This window comes from Sus scrofa, chromosome 1 (assembly GCF_000003025.6).
Source record: "Sus scrofa isolate TJ Tabasco breed Duroc chromosome 1, Sscrofa11.1, whole genome shotgun sequence".
Lineage (NCBI taxonomy): Eukaryota > Metazoa > Chordata > Mammalia > Artiodactyla > Suidae > Sus > Sus scrofa.
In genome coordinates this window covers 37,941,541-37,964,023 of record NC_010443.5, presented here as the reverse complement: position 1 = coordinate 37,964,023, position 22,483 = coordinate 37,941,541, and the positions used below count along the sequence as shown (strand labels likewise).

Genomic DNA, 22,483 nt, shown 5'->3' with positions numbered 1-22,483 from the left:
CTCAAAGTTTTTTCTACCTGTGGTTCTCTATATCATTCATTTACCCTAAGATCTTCCTAAGGGTTTTCAGAACTCTTCTTCTGTATTGTTCATCCTTATTGACCATTTCTTATGCATTCCTGTTGGCACGACTCTTCCTTCCTTTCACTGAGCTGAGTGCCCTCAAACAAGGGATTACTGGTTATTTTCTTCCTTCCTTGAGAAAGCCCATCTGCTTCAGATCTTCAGCCATCGTTTCTTTTTGTTTTGTTTTGTTTTTTGTGTTTTTTTTTTTTGAATCATTTACCCAATGACCTCTGACCCCATCAAGTCCCACGTTTCTTCCTGTTTCCAGATGGTGACACCCTCTGACTACCCTCTCAACTGAAAAGAATAAACACCAAAGTCTCCATTTCCTCCCACGTTTTGTCCAGACTCACAAACAGGACCCTTCTCAACTGCACTCACTCTATAGAATCATCTCCCCATTCTCTTCTGTCTCCTGGAAGAATTTTTTTTTTCCTATCACACTTAAACAGTTGCCAGATTCTGCTGCTATTTCCTCTCTATTATCTTGGAGATCCGTTTCTTCCCCTCAATGTGGCAGCCAGATACCTGAATCAGATTTTCTTGTCTCTGACTAAATTGGCTCTCATTTTCCTACGTGCCACAAGTTCTCATTTTTCAACATCTTGGATTTTTTTGTTGTCGTTATCAGTTAGCATCACCTTTGCCACCCACTTATGTGTTCACATTTTCCTCTAGCCTTTCTTTTCACTCTGCACTCAGTTCTATTTCATTTGTACTTAGTTTGGAGACGTTCCTCCAAAGCACCATGCAAATGTTATCTGTCTTCACCCTCCTTTCCTTTATGATCCAGTTGAGAGAATTTTGTAGTCTACAGATAGCATAAGACTGGTCTGGATCAGTACCATTCAATAAAAATTTCTATGATGATGGAACTTTTCTATACCCACATTCTACAACATGGTAGTGGTTAAACACATATGACAACTGGACATCTGAAATATGCCAAATGCATCTGAGGAGTTGAATTTTAAATTTTACTTAATTTTAATTTAAATAGCTACATGTGGTTGGTGGGTACTGTGCTAGACAACACAGTCTAATTCTTAGTTTTAAGCTATCAAACGATACTAGGAGAATTCAACCCATTAAACACAATAATGGTGTTCAAGGACATGGGAAAATACATGAGACCTAAATATATTATTACAAATTAACAATAAGCCCTCAAATTCAAAATTAATGAATGTTTAAATATTGCAAAACAGGAGTTACTGTCGTGGCACAGTGGAAATGAATCCAACTAGGAACCATGAGGTTGCGGGTTCGATCCCTGGCCTCACTCAGTGGGTTAAGGATCTGGCGTTGCCCTGATCTGTGATGTAGGTTGAAGACGTGGTTCAGATCTAGCGTTGCTGTGACTCTGGCATAGACGGGCAGCAACAGCTCCGACTGGACCTCTAGCCTGGGAACCTCCATATGCCGCAGGTGTGGCCCTAAAAGGACAAAAGACAAAAAAAATTGCAAAACATACTATGTCAATTTTTTTTTTTTTTGGCTTTTCTTTCTTTCTTTTTTTTTTTTTTAGCTTTTTAGGGCTGCATGTGATCCAAGCTGCATCTGCAACCTACACCACACCTCACGGCAACCCCAGAGCCTTAACCCACTGAGTCGGGCCAGGGATCGAACCCGCATTCTCATGGATATTAGTCAGATTTGTTTCCACTGAGCCACGATGGGAACTCCCATATTGTATTGTGTCAGTTTTTAAAAATCATTTAAGGACTCAAGAAAATTGCATTGTGTTCCCAAATAATTTGTTTATTTTTTTCCTCTTCACAAGAATTCTAAGTATATACAATAATTGCCAAGAGATCAAATCATAGCCAGTTGCAAACTGAATGAGTTTCTCTTGGCCAAATTCTATGAAAAACGAAACTATAAAAACCCCTAAAATTTTTATATTAAAAATTAATATTTAATGTACACTTTTAAAATGTTTGCTATGACATGAGATGGAGCCTCTACAAGTGCCTGCTCTATGGTCAAAATGAACCTACTGACCCACCTGACTATAAGTAGGTTCCAAATCATACACCCATCTATCTATCCCCTCATTCAGGCCCATCCTTAATATTTATAGGACAAAGCAGAGTATAAATGGATTCTCTTGCCCCACGCCCACCTTCCTTCCCATTCCACTTCACCCTGCACCAAGAAAGACCTCATGCTCTTATGGACAGCTCAGTCCAGCCTCTCTGCTTCCAGAAATCATCCCAGGAATTTCCACACCAATGGCTCATTCTTGCCTTTAGAATACAAACTCCCTGAGAATGGGGAGTTTGGGGGTTGCCCTTTAGGGCGACCATGAACCTTGGTCCCATGGATTCCTTGCTTTGTGGGCAGAACTATGGCTAAGGGGCCATAGTGGAGTCCTTTAGTCTGGGGCCTACATTGTCCTACATCAAAGATTTTAAAACTATCTGGAGTTCCCGTCGTGGCGCAGTGGTTAACGAATCCGACTAGGAACCATGAGGTTGTGGGTTCGATCCCTGGCCTTGCTCAGTGGGTTAACGATCCGGCATTACCGTGAGCTGTGATGTAGGTTGCAGACGCAGCTCAGATCCCGCGTTGCTGTGGCTCTGGTGTAGGCTGGCAGCTACAGCTCCGATTAGACCCCTAGCCTGGGAAACTCCATATGCCGCGGGAGCGGCCCAAGAAATAGCAAAAAGACAAAAAAAAAAAAAAAAACTATCTGAAATATTATTTTGTTTTTTTATCTAATTTAAAAAAAGCATTGCTACCACTGGGCTAATAGCAAATTTTGCCTGTTATAATACCTGGAATAAAAGGAATCCTGATGCTAAAATAGGTTCTGGCATGTAGCAGATGCTAATAAATATTTGTTGGAAAAAATAACATTATTTTTTCACAGCAATTTCCTGTAAAAGGATGGCATTTATATTGGAAAGAATATGGTCTTTGAAACTGGATAAACTTAAACTGAAATCCCCTCATGGAATAATTAACCATGACCTTGGTTGGTAGCAATAAAACTTGAATTTAGTTAAATGTTCTTTCTTTCATTTCCTTCAAACTTCTTTGTTTTTTATTTTCTTGCCTTAGCATGTTCTCTCTGTTAAATTATGGTTTGCCACCTGTTAGTGGGTTGCCAAACCAATTTATCATTGCAGTTCTCAAAGTGTGATCTGCTGAGCCCTGGCCGGAGGGAAGGGTCTCAAGCTATTATCAGGGAATCCAGGAGATCAAAAACTATTTTTCTCATGAAGTGGTTAATGATATTAACAAATGCAATTTTTTGATATTATATGATGAAACATAGAAACATCTGAAAACTCTCTGTAACTCAGTCAACTGGTTATTTTCTAAGTTACCAATGCATGATATACCAAAATCATGCATGGGTAAAAGATCCAGCTAAAGTGCAAGACAAGCCAGTGGATTTATATTAAAATGTATTAAAAATTCATTGACATAGTTTCAGATTTCATGATGCAAGGGACCTTTAAGAAACTACATTCATTGAATTTTGGTGTAGCAATGAAGCATATCCACAATTACCTTCAAAAGGCCATTAAAATCTTCATCCCTTTTCTAACTACGTATCTCTACAAGGCCACACATTCTTCATATAGAGTCATCCTTGAACAACACTGGTTTGAACTTCAACGGTCCATTTATACGATATTTTTTGATAGTAAATGCTAAAGTGCTACATGGTCTGTAGTTGGTTGAACCCATAGATGTGGAGAAACTGTGGATAAGGGGGACTGACTAAGTTAAATGTGGATTAACCTCTGGGTTCTTCAAGGGTAACCTGTACTTTGATTTAAACAACACATGTCATCCAGCTGAACACAGAAGCAGATACGAAAATCTAGCTTTCTTTTACATAAAGGGATTTTCGAAAATGGAAAACAATGTCCTTTTCACTAATTTTTGCATAGGTTTCCTTAAGAATAGTTTTCATTAAAAATATTTCAACCTAGGGAGTTCCCATCGTGGCTCAGTGGTTAACAAATCGACTAGGAACCATGAGGTTGCAGGTTCGATCCCTGGCCTCGTTCAGTGGGTTAAGGATCCGGCGTTGCCGTGAGCTGTGGTGTTGGCGGCTCGGATCCTGTGTTGCTGTGGCTGTGGTGTAGGCCGGCGGCTACAGCTCTGATTCGACCCCCTAGCCTTGGAACCTTCATATGCTGCGGGAGCGGCCCAAGAAATGGCCAAAAAAAAAAAAAAAAAATTTAACCTATAATAAGTTTTGGATTGTCATTTTTAGATCAATTAAATATTTTTAGCTATCCATTTTAATTTATGATGTTTCAAATCAATAGATTAACCCACATAAACAAAAACTTTTAAGGTCTTATTAATTCTCACAAGTGTAAATACTTCCTGAGACCAAAATGTTTGAGAACCACTGATTTAATGGATTGTGACCAGCACTTTTTAAAATGAAATAGAATATGAAAGAACACAATTTCTATATTAATAAAATAATATTTTACATTAAATTTTATATTACATGGATAAATATATTTTCTTAAAAATCTCCCTTTCAGTTATGCAGATATATGTATGTGCATCCTCGGTCACAAGATAAAATTTATTTTTTACTGCTGCAGTCAAAATATTTGGGGAAAAAATGTACTAGGTCATCTACTCCTTAAAGCAGGGACTGTGCTTTTTTATCTTTCTAGGCCAAGATACTTAGCACAATGTCTGACACATGTACTGACTCAATAAATATAGAGTGAATCCTCTCTCTCTCTCAACTTCCACATCTAATGGATCAGCACATCCTGTTGGCTCTGCCTTCAAAACCTACCCAGTATCTGATGACTTACCACTAAATCTATGCCACTGTCATTTCTACCCTGCATTATTGTAATGGCCTCCTATCTGTTCATTCTTGGTTCACCTTTGTTGCCAATAATCTGTTTTTAATGACACTAGGATGATCCTGTTACCAATCTCTAGGTCACCCCTATTATTCTTCCCCTTTCCTCTCTTCCCCTCCAGCTACCCTGGCCTCCTTGTTCTTAGAACTTGTAGGCTTCTCACTAGGACTTAGATTTCATCATTACAAATTCTCTATTTACATCAAAGACGACCAATTAGCACTTCTTCCACAGCTGCCTTTTGCCACCTGCTTCCCTGCATTACATTTTCCCTTGTTTGGATGTTTCTTCCACTATTCCCTTGAATTCTACATCACCAATTGCACTCTTCTTAGTGTGGAGTAAATGGTAATGCCCATGCAGGTCACTAAATCACCTTAACTAAATGCTAGAGAGAGCTTGGCAGAGAGCAGTTGAGAAATTAGCAGCCCTTGCATCTGGCTAGTACCCATAAATCAGATGACAGCATAAACCAAAGGAGGCTTGAGGTCCCCTTTGGGTCATGTGTTCATGAGGTCATGTGAAATTTAGTAATAACTCAATATTTTCTGGAATAAAAAGCAAAATTATTGTAATGCACCAGTTCTAAACTAGACAATAGGAAAGCTAGAAAACAAATTATTTTAAGGAAGTAATTTCAGTAAATTAATCCATATCTTAACGAAAAGAGAGCTATGAATTTATCAGTTAAATGGTGCCAGGAAAGATATGTGACCAGGGTCACAGATGTGCTGACTCTCTACCTTTTCCTTTACATCAACCAACTTCTTAACCTGCCTATTTGAAAAATAAGAGTTTAGATGATGCTAAATTGTTTGACCAACTAGGCTTTTAGGTAGTTTTTATTTAATTGTGCTTTCTATTTTCTGAACATTCACATAGACTTCTGTCAAGTGGAGGTAGTAATTATTTTTCCCAGAAGTAATATATGATCATACATTTAATTTCTGGGATAATTATAAATCTTTTTCTTGGAAAAGTCATAGAGTAGACTTATCAGTTATTACCCAGACAACAGCAAACAATGCTTTATTTTCATACTGATCACACTCCAGCTCCAAAATAACTGTAAACCGGAGCTCCCGTTGTGGCGCAGTGGTTAACGAATCCGACTAGGAACCATGAGGTTGTGGGTTCGATCCCTGCCCTTGCTCAGTGGGTTAATGATCCGGCGTTGCCGTGAGCTGTGGTGTAGGTTGCAGACGCGGCTCGGATCCAGCGTTGCTGTGGCTCTGGCATAGGCCGGTGGCCACAGCTCCGATTCGACCCCTAGCCTGGGAACCTCCATATGCCTCGGGAGCGGCCCAAAGAAATAGCAAAAAGACCAAAAAAAGAAAGAAAAGAAAAAGAAAAATAAACAAACAAACAAGGTTATAGCATGACAGTTTTACAGTTTGGGGGTTGTGATATCATAGCCATTCTATGAATTGGGGTTATTCCATTTTCAGAATAAAAGAATTAGAGACAACAGTAATAAACCATTTCAGGGAGCCATCTAAAAGCACGATCTCATTTAATCTCAGAGGAGCTCTAGGATGGATGCCCTACAATTAAGCTCCATTTGCAGCCGAAGGAAGTGAGCAGTTGACTGCCCTTGGTCATGCAACTGCTGAGTATTGTGACTGGGGATCAAAGACTCTCACATCCTCTAATGTCGTAAAATGTACTGCCTCAAGGCTTCCTTGAGCCCTTTCCTAATCCTGTTTTCCTAATGGCTGTTTTGTTTACTGAATTTGTCAGTACTTTGTTTTCCTGGCTAATATGATTTGCACCTCAGGAAGTACACAGCCTGTAAAGCTGGCTTCTGTTAGAGCAGTAATGCCAGTGGACCCAGGGCATCAGAGGGCGGCTGTGTTATCTCCTTAAGTCACGAAATCCCCCCAGGTCTCAGCATCTTCAACTGTAAAACTCAGGAGTTAGATTAGATTATCTTTGAGCTCAAGGGTTCTGTTGTTGATTTTCCATTCTGGGAAAAATTATAGACGTCACAGATGCTTCCAGAGTATAACTGATTAAATCTCACTAGATCATTTCTGCTTAAGAACAAGATCCAGAAAGATGCTAATAAACATAAAAAAGAAGCAACAATGTCCCTTCATTTCTCATCAGCTAAAAATACTGTTTACTTTTAGACAGCTAGGAAAAAAAGGATAGAAGGCTGAACAGCAAAAATTAAATTTTTGTGGTAAAATATACATAAAACAGAATTTAAGTTTTGATCTGTTTTAAGTGTACAGTTCTGTGGCATTCAGTACATTCACTGTTGTGCAATCGCCGCCACCACCACCCATTTTTCATTTTCTCCCCCAACTGGAACTCTTTAAATATTAACTCCTCATCCTTCTTTTCCCCAGCCACTGGCAACTATCATTCTACTTTCTGTCTCTATGAATCTGACTTCTCTAGGAACTTTATAAGTGAAATCATATGGTACTTGTCTTTTGGTTATCGGCTTTATCACTAGTAATGTTTCCAAGGTTGATTCATGATGAATCAAATGAGTCAGAATTTCCTTCCATTTGATGACTGGATAATATTCTATTGTTATGTATATGCCACACTTTATTTATCTATTCATTTGTCAATGAACACTTGGGTTGTTTCCAACTTTTGGCTAACTGTGAATAATGCTGCTATGCACACAAGTGCACAAATATCAGTGTGAGCCCCTGCTTTTCCTTCTTTGTGGTATATACCCAGAAGGGGAATTGCTTGATCATATGGTAACTCTATGATTAATTTCTTGAGGAACTGCCAGTAGCTCTACCATTTTACATTCCCACTAGCAATACACAAAGGTTCTAATTTCTCCACATTCTCTGGAACACTTGTATTGTTTTGTTTTTTAATAACCACTCTCCTAATGGATGTGAAGTGGTTTCTCAATGCAGTTTTGATTTGCATGTGCCTAATGACTAGAGATTTTGAACATCTTTTCATGGGTTTGTTGGCTGTCTATATATCTTCTTTGAAGAACTTTCTACTCAAATCCTTTGCCCATTTTTAAATCAGGTTGTTTGGGGTTTTTCTGTTGTTGAGTTGGAATTCTTTATATATTCTGCTATCAATTCCCTATCAGGTATATGATTTGAAATTTTTTTCTCCCATCCTGTGGACTGTGTTTTCACTGTGTTGCTATTGTCCTTTGAGCCACAAAAATTCTTAATTTTATTTTTTAATTTTTAAAACAATTTTTAACATATAGTTGATTTACCATATTGTGTCAATTTCTGCTATAACACAAAAGTTCTTAATTTTGATGAGCTCCAATGTATCTATTTTTAAATGTTATTTCCTAGGCTTTTAATGTGTCATATCCAAGAAATCATTGCCAAATTCAACATCATAAAGGTTTTCCCTGTGTTTTCTTCTAAGAAATTTTTTAATTGTACCTGTGCTATTTAAGTCTTTGATCCATTTTGAGTTAATTTTTGCATACATATAAGGTAAGAATACTTTTTTTTTTTTGCATATGTATCTCCAGTTTTCCTAATATCATTTGTTGAAAAGACTTTCCTTTCTCCATTAACTGGTCTTGGCACTTTTGTCTAAAATCTTTTGATTGTATACATGAGGATTTATTTCTGGGCCCTCTATTTTATTTCATTGGTTGATATGTCTATTTTTATGCCAGTACCACACTGTTTTGTTGTTGTTGTTGTTTGCCTTTTTGTCTTTTTAGAGCTGCACCCGTGGCATATGGAGGTTCCTAGCCTAGGGGTCCAACGGGAGCTGCAGCCGCCAGCCACAGACACAGCCACAGCAATGCGGGATACGAGGCACATCTGTGACCTACACCACAGCTCACAGCCACGCCAAATCTTTAACCCACTGAGCAAGGCCAAGGATTGAACCTGCATCCTCATGGATACTAGTCAGGTTCGTTACTGCTGAGCCACGATGGGAACTCCAAGGGAAAAGTTAATTTTTTTTTTAAAGGAGAAGTAAATGCACTTAAAAGTAAGATTAAGATAAGGATTTTATTGTAGACATAAAATTTTCTACTCATGAATGAATGGGAACTTGTTCTCAAGGAGCAAGCTCTCTGGTGGGATAGATGTGTTCTAAATAAGATACAAAGTAAAAGTGCAATGAAAAAAACTAATAACTGGAGTTCCCTTGGTGGCGCAGTGGTTAACGAATCTGACTAGGAACCATGAGGTTGCGGGTTCGATCCCTGGCATTGCTCAGTGGGTTAAGGATCCAGCATTGCCGTGAGCTGTGGTGTGGGTTGCAGACGCGGTTCGGATCCTGAGTTGCTGTTGCTGTGGCTGTGGCATAGGCCAGTGGCTACAGCTCCAATTCGACCCCTAGCCTGGGAACCTTCATATGCCGCAGGAGCGGTCCTAGAAAAAGGCAAAAAGACAAAAAAAAATAATAATAATAACAAACAAAAAACCTAAGCTGATATCAGAGAAATGAGAAATTATTTCTAGCAAAGGCTTACAATGAAGACTTCCTTGAGGAAGTACGATTTGAACTAGGTCTAAAAAATAATAGGAAACCAAGATGGGGGCAAGGTGTATTTGTTGATTAATTGGTTCCTCTATTTCTGTCTCTACCTTGGTTCTACATGCAATGTAGGGTATTTCCAAGTTGTTTTTAAAGAATTTTAAAAGCTGTGGTTAAGAAAGAAAACACAACTGCTTAGATAATGTTCTATATTTAGTCTCCTCATGTACTTTCCCAACTTTAAGGACGAATTGCATAAATTTTTTCAAATGCTTTCTGAATTAATGATTTTTTTAAAAAGCCTTATTTAAAAAGTGTTTTAACACCTCATCAAAGAAAATATATAGATGGCAAATAAGCATATGAAAAGATGCTCAGGAATCACGTCATAAGGGAAATGTAAATTTAAACAATGAGATAAAACTACACATCTATTAGAATGGCCCAAATCCCAAACACTGACAACTCCTAGTGCTGGCAAGGATATGGAAAAACAGGAACTCTTCTTCATCGCCAGTAGGAATGCAAAACAGTACAGCCACTTTGGAAGACAGTTTGATGCCTTCTTACAAATCTATATTTTTACCACATGACTTAGTAATCACATTCCTTGGTATTTACCCAAGAGTGCTCAAAACTTCTGTCTACATAAAAACCTACACATGGATGTTTATAGAAATTTTAGTCATAGTTACCCAAACTTGGAAACAATCAAGACGTCCTTCAGTAGGTGAATGGATAAATAAACTGTGCTTCATCCAGACAATGGAATATTATTCAGCACCAAAAAGGAATAAACCCAAAGAAGCTAATCTGAAAAGGCTACATACTGTACAACTCCAACTATAGAACACTCTGGAAAAGGCAAATCTATAGGGACAGTGAAAAGATCAGTGGCTGCCAGGGATTAGGGGAGGGAGGAATGAATAGGCTGAGCACCATACTAGGTATACTATACTATACCTCCTGCCAGAGCGACTTTCACAGCAATGAGAATACTCTGCATGATATCATAAACATGGATACATATTATTATACTTGTGTCCAAATCCATGCAATATACAACACCAAGAGTGAACCCTAATGTCAACAATGGACTTTGGGTGATTCTGACATATCACTGCAGGTTCATCAGTTGTAAAAACTGTACTTCTCTGGTGGGAAATGCATATATGGGAGTATATGTAGGTATATGGGAAATGTCTGCCGTTTTCACACAATTTAACTGCGAACCTAAAACTATAAGATAAAGTCTGCTTTCTATTTTTTATTTTATTTATTTATTTATTTATTTTTAAAGTAAGGCAGCTGCCACATGCAGCACCTCATCTGGATGTGTCTGGAATCTTGGACTCCTGACTACCCTACGTTCTCCTACGAATGGATCTTGAGGGCTCATTTGGAGGTTCTAGCAAGGGAGTGCAGCTACTTGTATGCCCTCGACTGAACAACAGTCCTCCTCTATCAGGGAAGGTCGTCCTCTTGGACCCAGTGTGCAGCTTCAGGAGGGACCCACATGGAGCTCTGAGGGAGGAAGGAGATACCCAGCCAACCAACCAGATCAGCTGAATCAATGGGGTGACAGGTGTCACAGCCAGACTGCCCAAGTCCTGTTTCTGTCTACGATGACAAAAGTTCTCAAACTAGACAGTCGTGATGGTTGTATGACATTATGAGTATACTTAATGCCACTGCATTGTACACTAAAAAATAGTTAAAATGTTCAGGACACGTATTCATTGACACTTTAGAAAATAGAATAAAAGAAAACAATAGTTAAAATAATAAAATTTATGTTATGCATAATTAGCACTGTTTTCCTTAAAGTCTTGTTTATTGTCTCTGATATAATAATATTTTGCTAAATGGAAACTTACACAGATGTTGAACAGAAAATAAAAGTATCACAGGTGGAGTTCCCGCCATGGCTCAGTGGTTAACAAATCCAACTAGGAACCATGAGGTTTTGGGTTGGATACCTGGCCTCGCTCAGTGGGTTAAGGATCTGGCGTTGCCGTGAGCTGTGATGTAGGTCGAAGACATGGCTTGGATCCTGAGTTGCTGTGGCTCTAGCATAGGCCGGTGGCTACAACTCCGATTAGACCCCTAGCCTGGGAACACCCATATGCCACGGGAGCGGCCCTAGAAAAAGAGGGAAAAAAAAAAAAAGTATTACATGTAATTGAGGGCTTGTGGGAAATGTAAAGGATATGATAATGGATTTAGAAATATTGGTGATTGCTGCTTGTATGAGTGACTTTATGCTCCAGGGCAGGTAAGCTAATGATGTGTCATTCAAAGAAACAAAAGGGCTTCCAGGAAACTCTGGGAAATTTACTAGAAGATTTTAATTTAAGTTATATATTTAAAAGCAATTATAAAGTAAGGTCATTATCTAACTCAGGATAAATCCCAAGGGATATATACTCAAAGTAGAAAGTCAAATGGACAAAATAATTTTCCACATGAAAATAAGAGATAGACCTTGTGCTCAGTTAAGATTTTTTTCTCCAAGGAGAAAAAGGAGTAGGGAGAGAACTCAATCCAGGCTTGGGGACCAACCAGAAAGGACCCCAGAGACCAAGGGCTTTCTCTTAACTCTCAAGGAATCTGTCCTCCCTTGTAGCTTCTGTCAAAGAGGAGTTCTAAGTCAGGCATCATCTTCCCCTTCCTTAGTTGTCCTCCAAAACATGTACTAAGTCCAAAATTTCACAAGGAGCTAGAAAGGCTTATTTTGGTGTTTTGCTACAATGACAGTCTGCCTGAGAGAAATGAGGCTGTGAAGCTCTCATCCTACCCACAGGGAGCCTTCAGTATTTGCTAGTTCAAGGGCCAAGCAGAGGAGGAGGTGAAATATAACAAAGGGTCAAAAAAGATGATATGAAGCATAACGGTTATCTTCAATAATCTGACTAAAGTGATGGTTTCAATGATGAATACCCATCAGTTGATATCAGACTGTTCTACTTAAGTATGTGACGTTTAATACATGCCAATAATTCTTCACCAAACCTCTAAAGATAAATTTAAATAACATAAATACATTTAAATAAAAAAATTTTTTAAGAAGTTGCTCCTTCCGATTCTTTCCCACTTGAGTAAAGATTAGCTCTGGGGTTGCCTGGATTCGGACACATTAACACATTTACCAAGTATTGGTTAAGACCCACTTTGGGTGAAGTGAAGAGAATGGATAAGAGAAGAAGGTCGCTGTCTTCAAGGAGTGTTTGGTGTAAAAAGAACTTGACATATTCAATCACTGCAAAGCAGCCCAATATGTATTAGACTTGGGGTGTTTTTATTCACTCAGTCATCACAGATGAAGCACCTTCTATGACCCGTTCTAGGATTTGGAAGAGTTCAGATGAATACCATGGGTTTGTGCCACTCTGGAACCCTGGAAGGAAGTGCAGATGGGCGCAAGTGAGCACATCTGTGGATAACATTCGGCATTATTGAGCCCTTTCTGTATTTCAGCCTCTCCCCCATGGCTTCTGTTAGCTCATTGAACCCTCATCAACCTTCTTTGAAATAAGAATTCAAATCCTCTTTTTTCAAAGTTGAAGATTCTTAAGGCTTGAAGAGGTTAAGTAATTTACCTACCTAATTACATAATTTTCAGTAAAAGTTTTTCTGTCAGATACATGAAATGCTTTTTGTTGTTGTTTAAAAAAAACAACAACAAAAACAAAAACAAAAAAAAACTAGTAACTGGGAGTTCCCATTGTGGCTCAGTGGAAAATGAATCTGACTAGTAACCATGAGGACGCAGGTTCAATCCCTGGCCTTGCTCAGTGGGTTAAGGATCCGGCGTTGCCGTGAGCTATGGTGTAGGTTGCAGACATGGCTCAGATCTGGCATTGCTGTGGCTGTGGTGTAGGCCGGCAGCTGTAACTTAGATTCGATCCCTAGCCTGGGAACTTCAATATGCCATGGGTGTGGCCCTACAAAGAGAGAAAAAAAAAACTAAACAAACTAGTATCCTCATGACAGGAAAATAATATGTATAGAAAAAGGTCCCTGTAGACATGCTGCAAATATGATTCCCCCTGCGCAGTCAGAGTAAAAGAGAAAAAGAAAGGATCAATTTTTATCCTGTATTTGAATATTTTTATAACTGGCATGCATTGTTTTGCAACAAAAGTGTTTTACTAAAAAAAAAAAAAAAAAAAAAAAAAAGTATTTCTCCAAGGTCACACAGCAAGAATAATTGAAACTGCATTTTCTTGCTGCAAGTGTTATACCCTTAGGTATCATGTTGCTTTATGTCCCAATTCCAGTATAAAACATGTAAAACACACGTCTTTACTTCCTCTATCTCTCTTGATTAATTCATAAGAAAAGGTTCTTGGGCCCTTATTTGACCATGATGAAATCCTGCTTACTGAAAGAAACGTTAAGATGTGCCCAATGGTATTAAAACATGTTCAAATGCTCCCACTGAGCTTTCTGAGACTGGTGCTAGCCATCTGCGAGGAGCTCTGGGCTGCATGGGAAGATCTTGCCTCATGACAGGACAGTGGGAAGATGACACTCCAAGAGTGCCAAGCAGAAGGGCTCCATCATTTTGTTGTTTGTTTGGTTTGGGGTTTATTTTCTGGACTGTTGTAAGCAGTTTATCTATATAACTCTCTGAGATCTACTTTACCATCATTTCAGTAATAAAAGAGACCCAGAAAACAAAAAGAAACAAATACGGCAAGTCTTTATATTTGCAGAATTATTTTCTTTGCACAAAAACAGAAGCCCACCTCTTTAGTTTCCTCTACCTAAGCTGGGTCAGAATTCTCTTCCCTTATAAGACGAAATACTGGGGAAAAATTAAACGATTGGAGTGTAATTGATGAGAACAATAAATACATAAATATTAAATTTGAGAAGCCCATTCTTTGGCTCCAACCATAAAGTCATTCTTTTTCTAGATTTAGTTGTCAGAAGAGGGATATTCATTGCAAAGACTTAAAAAAAAAAAAAAAAAAAAAAAAGGCTTTTTAACAAACTAGAGTCTTCAAGGGAATTGAGATAGGACTCCAAAACAGCAGTAATAATAGTTCTTAAATGCTAAGCTTTGTAATGCATTAATAAGCTTAGAATTAGAATTTTGCAATCTTACTTCCCTCGAGTGTCCTTGCTCTGCTTAAGTAAAAGCCAGCATCACCGGATCCATTTCCTTTTCCCTTGAGCTTGCCTTCCCTAATTAAGGGAGATAGTAATGGCACTTAGATTTCATCTAATCTGGCTTTAGGTAATTATGGTTCATTGCAGCAATTACAAGTTACATTTATAATGAACAATAAAGGGGAAAAAAAACCTCTTTGAATTCAGTTTATTAGGCTTTGGAAACCTGCGACAGAATGAGCAGTCAAGATATATTTACTGGGCAATCAAATATTCAGTGAGAATGTTGAATTAAGTCTACAAAACTCATGCCAAAGGCTCTCTTTGAACTGTAACTCTAAACCCATTTTCTCTGCAATCTTCCCCTAATTTAGCCCAGAATTACACGACCATGCCAATGCTTCCTCAGCATTGTATAGAAATAGTCCACATTATTAATTTGAATTGTCCATAAAATATTATTCTTTTAAATATTTCATGGGATTTTTCTCTGCAGAGAGTGTTTCATTTAAATGCAAATTCTATGAGGGCAGAAATCACCATCTCTATTTCTTTTGTTTCTTTTTGCAACTCTGTTTAAAGTCTCTTGTCCACAAGTTTCACTTAAATTCCTTCTCTAGGAGGGCCCTCGGTCATCTAAATATTTAACCAGAACCCTAATTTCTCTGAGAAGTTTTTCCTGACCATTTTAAAACTAGATCCTTTCTTCTATGGAACCACTACATTTCCACAGCTACCAATTACTTGACTTCTAAAGCATATTATCTCATATTTTTAAGAAATGTTAGTTCCTCAGAAAGGAAAAAAAAATGCCCCATCTGCTTGTCATGTATCATCAAACTTTACCCATGCATGCAAAGAATATTTATTAGCATCACTTAAAAAAATTACCACACAGAACAATAGTTCTTGTATTTGTCTAAATATTGCCATTTTTAAAACAATTTATTCACATCTTCAAATCTTCTATCTATAGATGAAAGATTGATTGCATATGGATGACTATTTTGCCAAGTTGTCTCTAAGTTCTGATGTTTAAATAAATGTTTGACTCATGATTGTAAACTCTAAGTGGAGTACACATTAATAGAAATTCCTTTGAATGTTTCTCCTATTATTTTTCAGTTGCAGCTTATCATTGATATGGTAAACTCTCAAATTTGTTGTACTAAATTTCTTCTTGAATATATTTAAGTAATGTGCTTTCATGAGAAAGGATAATTTAGTAAGTTCTGCCTCTACTAGATAATCTTTTGCCAAGATATTCTGTTTGTTGGCTTTTAAATTTATGTAACCATTAAGGAACAGTGTATTAGGTCCCATTTGTTTGGGAAAAATCTGATTATGATCTTAAAATTTGAAACTATGATAATTATTATCTTTCGGTACCTTCACATGCCAAGAACTCACAAAAATCTTCTCTTGGTATAACGGCTTTCACCACTTTTTAAAGACATTAAATTAATACTTAGATATAATCTTACTATGGCAACTGGTTATAAGGCTAAATTGTACATTCCAAATAATAAAATAAAACAGTAGACTTGTAATCATGCTGACCTTTAAACCTTTGCAATGTGTCTCCCTTTGGGGAGAAATCATTTAAAAACCAAATTAATCTCTTTGATATATAGTGCTTTCTTGGGTAAGGCCCAATATTGATTGGAATGAAACCCAAGTCTCTTTGGTTTCAAGAGGGAGTAGGCGGTAGTGTCATCACGAGATCTTGATGTCTACTTCAGAAATGCAATGCTGAGTTCAGAACGGTCCCCATGTTGGCTACTCATGGCTCTGTTAAGGGAATCTGCCTGGCCAATTGTTAAAACAGCCCATGGCCACTCAGGTTTTTGCTATGTTTGACCACCCTCCAGATACATCTTCCAACATACAATGCCTTCTCTAATCCGCATATATTCTTTTACATGTTTAGGATCCTGCAGACACAACCCCAGAAGTCCAGCAAATGAACATAGCCTTCATATATATTTGGTTTTCAACTCATCTAGGCTCTAAAGCAAGTTAATAGTGAGAATGATTTTACAAATGGACCAGGGAGAACAGTCTTCTTTCCACTTCTAGGTAAAGTCTTCCATGCTCTTCCTATCTGAGAGGGAAAATTTGTAGCCATAAACAAAGTTAGCTTGTTGTTTCTACTTAGGTCTTTTTTATGCACTGAATTTAGTGTTTCAAACACTAAGTTTTGGGATTTGAAAATAGCTTGATCATTCCAGTTCAGAACAGCAACCTAGGAAGATCCTGAGCTCACCTCCTGCCACAGACACACTGAATGAACAGCTATATAAGGAAAATTTCTTCTAGAAAAAAGCCTAAAAACTGGCAGAGCAACCCCTTCACACTGGGCAAATAAGAGGGAAACCACAGAAAAGCATTTGCTGCCTGGGACAACTCAACACTGCCTGGCTCTCATGGCCGGTGGGGCTTAGGCTCCTGGGTCCCACAGGCTTATATCCAATGGAGAAGTTATTCTTACGCAGCTACTGCTCCTAGGGTACTAGAGGCAACCATAAGAGGAAACAGATCCAGGAGCTCAGTCTTTCTGTGGAAGAAGCCTATTAGCTTATTATCATAATTGCAGCCTTAGGGGCAGGCTTCTAATTAAACACATATCTGAGGACTGAGTGTAAACCTTTTCTAAGACCTCAGAGGGTATGCACTATCTTTACACTCTCCCTCTGCCGCACTCCAGAGCACCAGCATCTCTCAGAATAGAGTTTTTCTATATGTCTGGCACCCCAGATTTTACATCTGGTATCCCTGGTTTTGTGACTGCTGCCCAGGTGACACCCCTTGATCACTTAGCTTTAGTGGCCAGGGGTCCTTCCATTCCTGGGTCCCATGGGATTATAACAATAGTAGAGAGCTTTTGGAAGGCCACCACCCCCAGGGGATTGCACAGATAGCATACTGAAACACACTTCCAGCCTCGCTATGAAAGATTCTTCCTTGGTGTCTTGGAGCTTTGGCTTTAGGGGCAGGCTTCAGGTTTACCACACGTGCAGAGCCTACAGAGCTATGCTGAGAGAACACAGACCAAAGGATGCTATCTTTGCACTCTCCCTCTACCTCAGTTCAGATCACTGCTATCTCTCTGAAAATAATTTTTACATTCGAGCCCCAAATTTTGCAACTGCCACCCAGGGGACACCTCCAGATCACCTGCTTCTGGTGGCCAGCAGAGCTTACACTTGTGGTCCTCCAGGACTGCATATGTTTGCATTCATTAAAAGCTGCTGCCTGGTAGATCAGTCTCAATCTAGGTGCTGACTGAGATCCTCCCCTTTGGGACACTGAATGGTCTTGGTACACCTTCAACTTTGGGGAACTATTAAAAATAAAACAGCCTTCTTGGACAATCACAAAGGTTTGCAAGACAACCAAGAACTAGGGCAGGGGTGAATGATAAGTCTCATCTCCTGCACAAGGTTCACTCTTCAAAACTGGGAGTGGTGGCTATTTCATCTAATGCATAGAAAACAACACAGAGAATCCAAGCAATGTGAAGAGACAGAGGAAATTTTCCAAACAAAAGAACAAGATAAAACCTTAGGAAAAAAAACCCTGAATCAAACAGAGGTAAGTAATTTACCTGATAAAGAGTTAAAGTAATGCTCATAAAAATGTCCACTGAATTTGGGAAAACAAACAAACATAGTGAGAAAAAGAGATAACAAATATTTAAAAGTACCAAACAGAAGGCACAGAGCTTAAGAATACAAAACCTTAACTGAAAATCTGTTAGAGGCATTCAATAGAAAACTCGATGAGGCAGAGGAGAGGACCAGTGAACAGGAACACAGGGCAGAGGAACTCACCAAATCAGGTCACCAAAAAGAGAAGAGAATTTTAAAAAGATAGCTTAAGGCATTTATGGGACATCATCAAGTAGACTAACATTTACATAATAGAAATCCCAGAAAGAGAAGAGAAAGAAAAAAGGGGCAGAAAACTTATTTAAGAAAATAATGGCTTGGGAGTTCCCGTCGTGGCACAGTGGTTAACAAATCCAACTAGGAACCATGAGGTTGCGGATTCGATCCCTGGCCTTGTTCAGTGGGTTAAGGATCAGGCATGGCCGTGAGCTGTGGTGTAGGTTGCAGACGCAGCTGGGATCCTGTGTTGCTGTGGCTCTGGCGCAGGCCAGTGGCTACAGCTCCAATTTAACCCCTAGCCTGGGAACCTCCATATGCTGCGGGAGCGGCCCAAGAAATGGCAAAAAACAAAAAAACAAAAGAAAAAAGAAAACAATGGCTGAAAACTTCCCTAAACTAGAAAAAGAAACAGACATACAGATCCAGGAAACTCAGTTCTTTCTCTTAAAAGCAATCAGAGAAAAATAACCCATCACATAGAAAGAAACCCCCATAAGACTATGAGAAGATTTTTCAGCAGAAATGTTGCAGGGCAGAAGGGAGGGGCACGATATACTTGAAGTCCTGAAAGAAAGAAACTTCTAACTGAGAATATATTAGTCCTCTCTTATCTGTGGTTGCACTTCCCACTGTTTCAGTTACTCATGGTCTACTGCAGTCTGAAATATTAAATGGAAAGTTTCAGAAATAAACAATTTAAGTTTTAAATTGTGTACTATTCTAAGTAGTGTGATGAAATCTCATGTCACCTGGCTCTGTTTCTCCTGGGACCCCCAACCATTGACATTGCCTATTTCTGACATCCAGTCATCAGCAACGTTGTGACTTGATGATACAGGATCATGCAAAGCAAATGAACCTCCTTCTGACTACTGTCAGAAGGGGAAGTAGGCAGCAATACAATATTAGTAGAGAACTTTCATACCTCTCTCCTGTCAATAGATAGATCATCTAGACAGAAAATCAATAAGGAAATATCAGCCTTAAATAACATATTAGACCAGATGGAAAATAGCTTGATTTGTAATATTAAAGTGGCAGAAGCAAAACTAAGTGTGAGGGGTTACTAAACAGAGTTCATAAAGAGCAACATGGACATCTCATCCCATTAAACTCCAACAATTGCAGTGATTATAATGATGGTTTGGAACTGCAGTGGTGATACGACTCCAATAGGACCCAGCTGATAAGCAAATTATGTTAAAGCACACAAACATATGACTTTAATATTGCATCCTTTAAACATTTTCATTGCTTGTGAAATTTGTCTACAAGCAGTAAAATTATAACCAAAAATGCATGGCAATTTTGCTTACCCTTCTTCTTACAAACACAACAATGCTTTCTGGTAATCACTTTTCAACCTAAATCCTCCAGTTTTAGGATAAAAGCAGTCATTTCAAGATAACTGAAGCTATTTTTCCAATCACTATCATTTTGCTCACAGCAGAACTAGTACTGTTGAGAATCATTCCTTAGGGGCCTGACTCCAGTCCTACACAGTCACTAAATTGAAGAGTGTGGCCAGTCACTATCCCTTTCCCCTTCCTCATCATTCCCCATGAATCAAGGTCCACAGGAGGAGTGATTAGTCATCCTATCCTCTCACATGCACCTTGCTGGACATTGGTGCACACTCCACTCTGGAAGACTCCAGCGTCTGTAAAATCTCATCTTATCTAACTTAGGACATATCTATACAACACACCTACACATGTATTAAATCCACTGGCTTATGTAATTCCATTTAAAAGCAATAGAATTGAGACCTTTTAAACAAAGTATTCCTGCAGTAAATGCCATAGAAGTAAAATAAATGGGTCACACATGAGATTGCCAGCATCCTGTAATGCAGAACAGTGAAGGAGGGCATTCCAGGCAGTGCTGAGGTATAGCAAAGCTCACAATGGGGTTTCTTTTGAAAATGCGTGGGTTGCTTCTTGAGCTGCACTCTAAATACCCTGCAGAAGGTCAGGATTTAATTTGCCAGCCTTCAACTTCAGGGTAATTTGAAGCATGCTTCTGATAGTTCTCCCTTCCCCCAGTATGATGAAATTTAGCCCATAGAGCATATTTCTATGAGAAAGAGACATCTGTAGTTCTGCCATCACACAGGCGTCACCTCAGCATTCCTTTCTACCTACCAAAAACTTTTTGAAAAAGGGATTCATTTAATCTCCTTTTTAATGTGACCCAATATGTTTTCAGAAATAGGAGAATTTCTCAAATGTGGCATTCATAACAGTCTGCGTGGGTTTGTGTGGCATGAGTAAATCAAACAGGGAACCTCACCATTTTGACGGTCTGATTTAACTGGACCATTTTAAAGCACTGCAAGCGGCAAAAGCAAATACAGACAAGCCAACCAAGGAATGTTTAAGCGGGTCCAACTGAACCACATGTTTATTCACACAGACAACCTCAATCACCTGAAAAACTCTGAATTTAATTATATTCCATGGTTTTAGGGATTTCATTAGAGAATTTAAAGACAAGAATTACTCTGTACCCTACAAAAGGAAATATTTGTGGTTACTAGATGTGCCTGCATGGTCTAGCTCCCTAGTTCCCACTCTTACTCAATACATCATCTAACCCAAACTCCCTGAGAGCATGTTTGAGCCAAGACTAGATATAGTTCTTTGATTAATTCCATAGGAAGCCTGATTCACTGAGGTTAATTTGAGCCAGCTACACTATCGATTTTTCCATTTAAGCATCAAAAGCCAATTATGTTTTATGCAGAACAATTACCTCATAATCTATGCATTTAAGTAGAAGGTTTACTTGGAGGGACTAACTTTGATCAGACTTACTCAACCAAAGCAGATGCAATTTCCATCCCAGTCCTACAATTTTTTTTTTTTTTTTTTTTTTTTTGGTGTCTTTGGTAGCTGATATTGCAGTATTGTGTTGCCAGGACTCAGTCTTCTGAAGATGTACTGCAGAATACATGGGGATTCCAAAGGATAACCCAGAAAAAACATGCTCACTCCAGAAACCAATTAGTAATTTCTTAACTGCTCCAGATATACGAGAAATTCTATCACGGAAACTTGTAGCCAGCTCTTAAGATTCATGGTTCATGTACAGCGGAAAACTGGTTACTAAGTAATCAAAGGGTCTCCTTACTGTCAATAGAACTGGACAGGAGGTCTAGTAGATAGAAGGATGTCTATAACCAAGATGAGTTACGATGAGGAAACAGATCTATTGTTCTCCCAACTCCGCAAAAACACCAAAAGAAATAAACTGTGTTCAGAAAAAATAAGGATAGTAAAAAGAGGGAAAAAGAAAGAAAAGAAAAATCCACTCCAGGAATCTTTAATATATGAAGAGAGTCTCTCACTGATATTTTAGATATTAACTTCAATGGGGCTAGGAATGAGGCAATCTGAAAACATTGTCCACTTCTAAGAATCCATAATTCTGTATTCAGACATTATGGCATAACTGATTTTATAATAGCATGAATAATTTTTTGTATCAAGTTAGCAAATACTCCTAAGAGCTTACTATGTTTTCAGCTTATCTCAGATAATGTAATTATTTTTCATAGTCTGTGTCAAAATTCTTTTTGAAATTCTACTCTGTGAAAGTCACTATACTTACATTCTGCTTTAGTTCTATTACTTCGTATATACAAGAGCGATTATGTCACTTACCTGCCTTGAAATCCCATTTCTCTCATTGTTCTAGCATAGAGTCTAAAGCCAAAAAGACCAAAGCTTGAATTCTACCCCAAGTATTTAATACTTATGTGACTTAAGGCAAACTGTTTAAGGTCTATAAGCTTTTACATCCCCACCTGCAAAATGATGACGATGCCAGTATTTTTCTAGTAAGGTTTTTATGAAGATAAAATGAGAAAATGTAGGTAAAGCACTTATAATGCAGGAATTTCAGTGAATGCAAAAGAAATCTTACTATTCTTACAGAAGTGGAAGCATCTATGTTCTATATTCATTTCTGCCCTTGTGGAGGTTGTATTCTCAGGGAAAAGACAGGCAATAGATAACTCAATTCCTGGTAGTGATAGGTTCTGGGTAGGAAATAAAATAAGATAAAGATATCAGAGTTGTGTGGAGGATGTTCTAG

General features: G+C 38.4%; 1 protein-coding gene across 1 annotated transcript in view; it reads right to left on the bottom strand.

Moving 5' to 3' along the window:
- The window catches only part of LOC110256655 (translation initiation factor IF-2-like), a 40,335-nt gene continuing 29,322 nt past the window's right edge, over positions 11,471-22,483 (bottom strand). The window contains exon 3 of the mRNA XM_021072815.1: positions 11,471-12,774. Within this exon, the coding sequence (XP_020928474.1) occupies positions 12,680-12,774 (95 nt within the window). The 3' untranslated portion in view covers positions 11,471-12,679. The remainder of the gene's footprint in view (positions 12,775-22,483) is intronic.